Here is an 8,198-nt window from a genome sequence, read left to right as displayed (position 1 = left end):
ATGAGATTCTCATCACCAGTGGAGGGGACCACAGAGCGTGCTGTAAACCATCCTATGCTGTTTCATCCGACGGTTCTTATTCCATCTTCAGATTCTACTTGTCCTTTTTTTAATTCGTTTATTTCTCTGTAAAGTGTTATAAACCAATGCTTGCGTCAGCTTTCTCCACCTGGGGCTGGGCTATACTAAGCAGTGAGAGTATGTAATTAAGATATTAGATTTCAAATGTCGAAAAAATTAAACTAGCAATGACTTAACTAAGAGGCAAGAGCTTTGATAATATACGTCAAAAAATAAATAATAACCACTGATACAATAGAAATTTGGATGATACAAAAGGTAACAAATACAGATGAGAGTTTACTCAGAACTAGAGGAGCAAACACCATAGCGTTTTCTTTGGTACAAAACGGCACGCAGTTATAGTCCAAAACTCACTGGATGGGGGGGATAGGCCAAAAACATAGCAGCCCCTATCTTTTGACATTCATTTTTTTTTTTACAATCTGAAAGAAAACAAAAAGGTATATAATGATATACCACAAAGACATGGTTGTATCATCACACGATCTTGGCCATCAATTTTTGTCTGTCTGTGTTATGCTGGAGCCAAGATAGGGGAGAAGACAGCTATGAGCAGAGGGTTTCTTCTTAAGCACGACAAGAAGTCATCCTTGCTGATTCTTTGGTCTTTGTCGTCGTCTAGCAGAATGTACATCCCTTGAACCTACAACACGGAGAAACTCTAAACCGTTTAGCTACACATTTTCCGATTCATGGATGAGATGAGTGTCTATACACACTTACCTCGTCCTTGTTCGAGTTTGGCATTGTGTGTTTCAGCACGTCTCCAAGCTGAGCCAAAGATAAGGAAGAAAAGTAGTAAGTCATAAGAACTCAAAAGCTAATATGACAAAAGAGGTGAAGAACTAAATCTACTTCTTGAACTGAGATGAAGCCGTCTCCATCTGCGTCACAGTGGGAAAAGGCTAGCTCGCATGTTTGCTGAAAAAGTGGCTGTGCCGACACATGAGCCGAGGCAAACAAGAACTGCAGACCAATCAGCAGAAGAAGAAGGATGAGATTTAAAGAGACTGTTTAACTAAGAATCTCTACAAAAAGTGATCCCCTGAAGGTATGTACCTGTCTGAAAGTGATTGATCCGGCTTTCTCCACATCGATGAACCCAAATATCTACAACAGTATAAGTAACGCATAAGATAAGAGCATAGGCATATAAATTAGACAACGAAGGCGAGAAAAATAATTTTATTATTCATAAACTGACCCCTTTAGAGAGAGTGCAAGGCTTCAGTTTAAGAACCCGAAGAAAGTCATGTAGCGTAACACGTCCACTGCAAAGAGAATAAAAAATTCCTGAAGATTTGCAACTTAGAAGACAAGTAACTTAAAATACGGCAAAAAAAGTCATTACCTTGAGTCTGGATTCATGGAAGAAAATGTATCCAAATACCGAACTGCCTCTAAACTACTTATATTGAATAGCTGCAAGGAACAAAGACAGAGCAACAGGAATCACTAGGGATAAAAATAATGAACATTCTTTCTTGATGGACCATATATACATGACGTTATCACAATCATTAGATATGTGTCTCCTTGATGTAAATGAGAAGCATCAAACTTGTAGCACTATAGAATGAACTTACCGATGCAACCTTGGCCATTTCAACCATGTAATTTGAGGGGTTTTCCTGAAACAAAACATTTAAAAAATGTGATCAACAAGATGAATGTTTCTGAAGAAACTACGAGGCATAGATAACAAAAAAATATAACCATATGAAGCTATTCAAGAGAGGGAAAACACCAGTGAGCTGCACGTACCAGCTTTAATTCAGATGCTCTGTTCAATAGCATCAGGTCCCCATAAGAATGAGATGTTTGGACGACATTCAAAGAGGTTGCAATTGCATGACTGGTCTGTATTCACAGGTATACCATCAGTAGTACTAAGTGCCAAAAAAGAAAGAAAAAACAAGTCTCCGTCTCCACCAGAAACATACCTTCTGGGAGAGACGCACAGCATTCTGTTTTTGAGTGTCACTTGGATATATTACTGGAAGGTACTCAACCTGTTTCATTCCGGAGAAAAATGATCCAAATAAGTGAAATTCTAAAACACCGAACACAGTCAATGAACTAAGCTTGCTAGATAAAAAACATTGCATACCTCCATGAAATTGTGGAACTGAGTGAACATTCTAAACATGAGCAGCAACAAAGAAATATTCCCCCTGAAAAAAAAATCTCATAAAACATCAGTACTGTACTTTTTTTGTAGGAAGTAGAAAGACAGGAAAGAGAGAGTCTCTCACCAGGATTGATCAAAATGTACATGGGGATACCGAACTACAACAGGCTGAATAGGGTAGCCTGGGATGAAAGCTCCGAGCTGGAAGGAGATAAGAACTTTCCCGTTGGTGGTGGTTCCTTCAGGGAAGAGCAGCAGGCGAGGAAATCTATCGGAGGAGGCTTTTCTCTGTATTTACATCCCTTGAAAGCACATTGCGTATCAAATACAACAAAAACATTTTGAATCCTTTTCAACCACAAAATGGTTCTAAAAACATTCCACAAGAAACTCTATACCTTTATTTCATGCACAGCGTTCTTCCTTGATTCTTGTGAGAATCTATTAACATATATCACCTTAACATATTCAAAAACAGAAACTTTAGTATAAACGAGGCCCCCAGCATCTTAAAACCAAATATGTGCTGACTAGCTAGCTGCCTACCTGCATTGCCCTGATGATAGTACCAACAAAAGGAAGCGAATCATGCGACTCGGATGCAACAATGGTGGGTGACAGCTCATAGAAGAAGAAGATTGGTTCGATAAAAGAAACATGGTTTGATACAACGATGGGAGCAGTATCTCTCCGAGCAGGTTTCCCTTTCCTTCGTATCCAGTGATAACTGCAAGAGCAAGGAAAGATTATCAACACAACATCATGTAACAAACACTATCTAACACCTATTTAAAACCATTTCACCAAATGTTATTATATAACTAAAAGTTTCCTAATTTTTTTTTAAAAAAACTGACCCAAAGGAGAAGAGGATACATCTGGTACAGATCCGAGTAACCCACATGATCCTACACCTCCACCGAGGCATTGGATTGTGTTTATCTTTCCACCCGGCAAGAGCCAGCTTCGTCGCCACGTAACCGACAGCTAAGCTAGCACCGAATATGACGAGCCTGAGCAACGCGATCGGGAGGCAGACCACGATCTTTAACACCTCGTACAGTCCGCTGACTCCCGGCGTGTCGTTCCGGAACGGATCCACCGTCGTCGGAGGAGGCTCGGCCTCGCTGAGGAAGCCGAAAGGGTTGTTGAGATTGTCGGATTGAAAACCACGTGGAACACGTGGAGGTTCTTGATTTTGTAGACCAACGACGGCGGGGATGTAGCCTTCTTCTCCTCCATCGTCGTGGTCGATTGAGATGACGACCTCTGGTTGATCACGGTGGATCAACGGGGACGACAAATCAGGATCCGACATCCTCGGTGTGTCTGTAAAGAACACAGCGAGAGAGAGAGAGAAGAAGGAGAGATTGGTCTCTCTCTCAGGCTTTGTGGTGCTTGTTAATTTGTTTTCTTCCTTCCCCCTTTTTTTTAAGTGTTCGGTTAATAATTAATTTAATTTCTTTGATTACCCCCTAAGCTATTATTGATACGGATTATAAGAATTTTTAGAATCTGTGGGTGTAGTCTATTTTAAGCTTTGATTTAATTAACTCAGCGAGCGAACAAATGTTTGATTACAGCCTGGGGGGTTTTAGCAAATCTATTATGGAATAAGCAAATACAATTAACAAGGGGGCCACGATTAAAGTTTTCGGTCAACGGAAGCAGATAATTTATAGTATTAAAGATTATCATTGCTCTTTCACATGGATTCGGCATGGACTGTCTTAAAAAACTCATAAATAATCTCCGATTGGAATAATATATTATTTGATACTTAACCACTCTCGGAAAAAAACTATTCTACTTGCTTTAAAAATTTAATATATGTATATGTCTTATAACTTTAACCATGTATTTTCCTTTACTATAATGATTAATGTGCTAACATTTTATCCTATATTTTGAAATTATATGAAAGTTATAAGTCTAAAATATATCTTTTGTGTCATGCATTTGTATTCGACTTGGTTAAAACCTATACTAATTCGTTTAGTTTTTAATTTTTTTAACACCCCTAATTTGTTTAGTTATAACCGGCATTTGATATATGTTTAAAATTAGTTATGTCATAGATTATAGATCTGAGTGGATATCCAAAATGCAAGAAAAAGTGATGGAAAATTTAGTTAATTTGATTGATTCGTCATCGTCGGATTAGGGAGATAGCCCGATTGACATATGTGGCCGACATATCAATATAAATAGCATGTGTCGACATTATAACAAACTATTATTATCATCTTTTTGTCAAAATATAATACGCTAAGCGTGGGCTGTTAATTATTACTCGAGCCTGCAAATTTTAAATTAGTTCACATCAAAATGTTAATTTTCTTCTTAACTAGGCCTACCAAAAGAAAATGTTGAGACGAAGGCGCAAGTATTGGACCCCCCAACCCCACCAGTTCACCACTCTCCTGCGCACTTTCTGATAAGATTACAAACGACCGGACCGGATCAGAGACTGACAACATAATGATCTGCACGAGCCTCGGAAGATCCAAAACGCATTCCAACAATGTCTAGTATTTATATACTTAAGGCCCAATTAAAGAGCCCAACATGTCTTAAATTTGAAACGTTTGTCGTTTCAATATCTGTGAATCTGGGAGTCACTGATTCATCCTACTATCAAAAGGGGGACAAGTGGTGTCTACGAAAACACTGGGAAGAGCAGCTGGTTTTTGTACTTGAAGATCATCGAAGGGGATGCAATTAACTCTTGAATTCGGGTGAGCTTATTATCCCTTTCTCTTTGATAGTGTGAAATGAATGATTCTCCCTATTTCTTGGAATATTTATGTGTAACTTTGATATGATATGTAGGGGAGGTTTAGAGCTGCTCTGCGATTCACAAAAGATCCATAAAGTAAACGTAGACTTGCCCAATGGCGAAGATGATGTAAAGCTTCAATCTTTATGTGTGTTTGGTTCTTATTATTATTATGATTTATCTTAAAACTTAAAAGCTTTCTTTCTCTTGAATTAGCTGACAATGAAGCATTTGCTTACATGGGTTCGTACAAATCTGATCAAAGAGAGGCCTGAAATGTTCATCAAGGGTGATACTGTGTATGTCTTTCCTTCTTTCATCAGCTCTACATTAATATAATAAATGGTTATTAACAGGGGAAGAGAATCGATTCTTGTTGCAGAAGACCTGGTGTTCTTGTGTTAGTGAACGACTGTGATTGGGAGCTAAGCGGCCAGCTCGAGACCACAATCCAAGAGAAAGATGTTATCGTTTTCATCTCCACCTTGCACGGTGGATAAAAAAGAACATATCGCTGGAGTGTGATTCATCATCGAAGTTCATGTCATTTCTGCAACTACAGAACCAATAATAATGTGTTTGTTTACTTGAAGAATTAATATTAGAAAGAACATTTCACGAAAACAATACATAGAATCTCACGTGGTGGGTTACATAATGCTACATTACACCTATTAAAACATGATGATGATATCTCTACTTCCTTCGTCCATCTTTCTCATACACTCTCTGTAAGCAACATAGACACCATTGCAGATGCAGACTCAGGTCCATCGATGTTAACACTCGGTATGATCACTTCAGGCGACACTTTTTGCACAAACTCTTTCAGCTCTGTGAAGCTGCTATGCTCACTATAAGGAACCTCGTACCTGCAACGACATATACAAAGATTTTTGAGCTTCAATGCACACCACCACAGAGACTTGGAGATGGCGAGAATTCAATTTTACCTTATTATTGTACCCTGTTGTAACCTTCTTCCTGGAGACTTCTTCTTGGACTTACCCGATGTCCACCCAGTTGGAGAGAATGCAACAATTAGGCTGTATCGGTTCTACATGAGATTTAAAAAAAAAAACATTTGTTTGGTTTGTTCTTTTGACATTAAACCTAAGAGGTGTGTTGTTTCTTACTGTGTATCGGTTAGCTATATGTTTCAGCCGTTTGAAACTGGCAAGCGTCCACAAGGGCACAACGTGAATGTGGCTCTCCTCTTCTTTCACTGTAAACCACTGCATATCTTCCTTAGAGAACCCCAAGCACTCTAGGAGTTTTAACTTTGCAGGATTGATGTAGATCTTCTCACGTAGCACACGTGCAACCTCCAAGAACAGCCTCTCCTTTCCTTTCAACAGAGAAGACAGAGAAAAATGATTTAGATTCATCAATAAGCCTGTCTCAAACATGACATGGATTCGAACGTATTACCAATGGTGTAACTTCCTATTAAGAAAAGGGTCTTTGGATTAAAGGCTTCTGCTTGAATAGACTCGACAACAAACTGTATTACCGCCTCTTGCTTTGGAAAGTCATACTGCAACATAATGATGGCACTTTGTATCAAAAACCAATCATTGAAAGCATTTTGTAAATATGTTTAGTTTGATGTCACATGACTAACCTGAGGGTTACAGTATGTAGTATCAAGGACAAGAGAGCTGATAGGCGAACCAGTCAGATAGTTTAACATCTCTTCACTATAGCGGAAGTCACCCGTATGTAGAACAGCCTATATAACACATCAACAGAGTCCAAAATGTTATTCTGTGAATGGAAAGCTAAACATACCGTTGGAATGGTCTTTAGATTAAAAGAACACGCACCTTACCGTTGGCTGGTTCAAAGCGTATCATGATGGATCCGGGGCAGTGGTTTGCATCAAAGCATGTCACATCAACACCCGCAATACTAACCTTCTGGCCAAGGTTCAGGACTTGCAGTCTCTCCCAAGGGATCCCAATCTTCATATTTACCAGCTTTGCGGTGATTATGGAACAGTATATCTTCCCGTGACTAAATGACTTCGTCAGGCCTTGATAATCTGTAAATGAGGACCACAGAGACTTTAAGCATTGTGTAGGATTCTTATGTGTATGAAGGCAAAACTACTTACGGTCAAGATGAAAGTGTGTAAGAAACCAATGGCAACAATCGCGTGTGAGGTACTTGAATGCGTCCTGCGTACATAAGAAAGTCAACCAAACATATAATTATTCAGCGCATTACATGAAATGAAACCGTGGACCGGCTTGTTACCACTCGAAAAGGTGTTCCTGGAACGCAATTCCACTGTGGAATGACTTTAGATTTTCCGTTGTTGCCGTTTCTTCTCACAGCAGCACGTCTACAGCTCTGCTCTGCGACAGGTTCTTTAGGGAGCTTCTTCGGGATCTTCGTGGCATCACCAGGGAAAAACTCTGTAATCAACTTGTTGGCGGTTGGTTTTTTAGGCTCACTTGCTTTACGGTAGGTTGACCTCTCCCTCTGTCTGTCGGTAACATGGCTACTATTAGAAAGAGACTGTGCCTGCGCTTCGGCTGAAGATGCTGCACAGGCTTCTTCTCTGAGTGTGCTAAGTGCATTCACAATCTTCTTTCTGGGGCCAAGCGACGTGATACCTATGCTCAGGAGATCCTGTAGAGAAATATAACACCATTGGTGAAGAAGATACTTATCAAGTTTTTGTGAGATAAAAGGTGTTTTATTCCATTTACCTCCTCAGTGAGTGACTGAAGGGTATCCCAGTCGATCTCTTCACGAAGAAAAACATCTTCATATTTAGCTAAACCTAGACTCCTAACCCATTTAAGCACCGGAGATATATCATTAACTAGCTGAACAGGATCATCAACAGATTCTTCGATCAAAGAAGAAGACTTCTCGCATTTTCTCAATGAGCCCTACACTCAAAATTCACAAGTTTAATACATAACTAAACCCTAAATTCTTATGAGATAAACAAAGGAAGCTTTACTTGCTGAGGAGCTTGAGTATCAAGACAGTTATTGGTGTGGACTTGCCTCTCCTCCTCACTCAAAGCAGAGATATCAGTTTCACACAGTGGACACTGAATCGAATCATCTCTGCCCTCAGAGCAAAGCTTTATCAACACGTCAAAGCTCAGACTCAGAGTCAGACTCATCCCTCTTCCTCGTCGAGACGAATCCTCGACTTCAACACAACCTAGCCTCCATCGAATTA

General features: G+C 39.6%; 3 protein-coding genes across 4 annotated transcripts; 1 reads left to right on the top strand and 2 right to left on the bottom strand.

Moving 5' to 3' along the window:
- Window positions 1–294: 294 nt before the first annotated feature.
- LOC130503464 (lysophospholipid acyltransferase LPEAT2-like) lies at window positions 295–3,659 on the bottom strand. Of its 2 annotated transcripts, XM_056998076.1 has the most exons (14): window positions 3,073–3,650; window positions 2,762–2,942; window positions 2,614–2,673; window positions 2,340–2,503; window positions 2,195–2,258; window positions 2,028–2,096; window positions 1,849–1,944; window positions 1,671–1,715; window positions 1,436–1,506; window positions 1,289–1,355; window positions 1,144–1,194; window positions 940–1,050; window positions 808–855; window positions 295–727 (listed from the first exon to the last, which is right to left on the bottom strand). In XM_056998076.1, the coding sequence occupies exons 1-14, from the start codon at window positions 3,531–3,533 to the stop codon at window positions 599–601; spliced, it is 1,617 nt and encodes a 538-aa protein (XP_056854056.1). In that variant the 5' UTR covers window positions 3,534–3,650; the 3' UTR covers window positions 295–598. The 2 variants fall into 2 exon arrangements, 1 of the variants encoding a protein (XP_056854056.1); XR_008940834.1 differs by lacking the exons at window positions 295–727; window positions 808–855; window positions 940–1,050; ... (3 more) ...; window positions 1,671–1,715; window positions 1,849–1,944 and having other exon boundaries at window positions 2,340–2,517; window positions 3,073–3,659.
- Window positions 3,660–4,797: 1,138 nt separating this feature from the next.
- LOC108855683 (ubiquitin-related modifier 1 homolog 1) lies at window positions 4,798–5,652 on the top strand. The gene is made up of 4 exons (XM_018629559.2): window positions 4,798–4,953; window positions 5,048–5,123; window positions 5,211–5,293; window positions 5,377–5,652. The coding sequence occupies exons 1-4, from the start codon at window positions 4,931–4,933 to the stop codon at window positions 5,492–5,494; spliced, it is 300 nt and encodes a 99-aa protein (XP_018485061.1). The 5' UTR covers window positions 4,798–4,930; the 3' UTR covers window positions 5,495–5,652.
- On the bottom strand, window positions 5,563–8,139 carry LOC130503462 (DNA cross-link repair protein SNM1-like). Its single transcript, XM_056998075.1, has 10 exons — window positions 7,972–8,139; window positions 7,712–7,897; window positions 7,254–7,631; window positions 7,111–7,174; window positions 6,821–7,038; window positions 6,619–6,726; window positions 6,426–6,531; window positions 6,131–6,342; window positions 5,948–6,051; window positions 5,563–5,866 (listed from the first exon to the last, which is right to left on the bottom strand). The coding sequence occupies exons 1-10, from the start codon at window positions 8,137–8,139 to the stop codon at window positions 5,713–5,715; spliced, it is 1,698 nt and encodes a 565-aa protein (XP_056854055.1). The 3' UTR covers window positions 5,563–5,712.
- Window positions 8,140–8,198: the final 59 nt, after the last annotated feature.

This window comes from Raphanus sativus, unplaced genomic scaffold (assembly GCF_000801105.2).
Source record: "Raphanus sativus cultivar WK10039 unplaced genomic scaffold, ASM80110v3 Scaffold0963, whole genome shotgun sequence".
NCBI classification, from domain to species: Eukaryota; Viridiplantae; Streptophyta; class Magnoliopsida; order Brassicales; family Brassicaceae; genus Raphanus; species Raphanus sativus.
Note: the sequence above shows the minus strand (reverse complement) of the source record. Positions and strands in the feature narration are given on the sequence as shown.

Coding starts and splice junctions, on each gene's coding strand:
- LOC108855683 (XM_018629559.2), top strand. CDS start 4,931: ATGCAATTAACTCTTGAATTCGG. Junction 4,954..5,047: donor CAATTAACTCTTGAATTCGG/GTGAGCTTATTA, acceptor TATGATATGTAG/GGGAGGTTTAGAGCTGCTCT. Junction 5,124..5,210: donor TGCCCAATGGCGAAGATGAT/GTAAAGCTTCAA, acceptor CTCTTGAATTAG/CTGACAATGAAGCATTTGCT.
- LOC130503462 (XM_056998075.1), bottom strand. CDS start 8,139: ATGAGTCTGACTCTGAGTCTGAGCTTTGACGTGTTGATAAAGCTTTGC. Junction 7,632..7,711: donor TTCAGTCACTCACTGAGGAG/GTAAATGGAATA, acceptor ATTTCTCTACAG/GATCTCCTGAGCATAGGTAT. Junction 6,727..6,820: donor TTGAACCAGCCAACGGTAAG/GTGCGTGTTCTT, acceptor TGTGTTATATAG/GCTGTTCTACATACGGGTGA.
- LOC130503464 (XM_056998076.1), bottom strand. CDS start 3,533: ATGTCGGATCCTGATTTGTCGTCCCCGTTGATCCACCGTGATCAACCA. Junction 1,356..1,435: donor TCCATGAATCCAGACTCAAG/GTAATGACTTTT, acceptor TTCTCTTTGCAG/TGGACGTGTTACGCTACATG. Junction 856..939: donor GCTTCATCTCAGTTCAAGAA/GTAGATTTAGTT, acceptor TCTTTGGCTCAG/CTTGGAGACGTGCTGAAACA.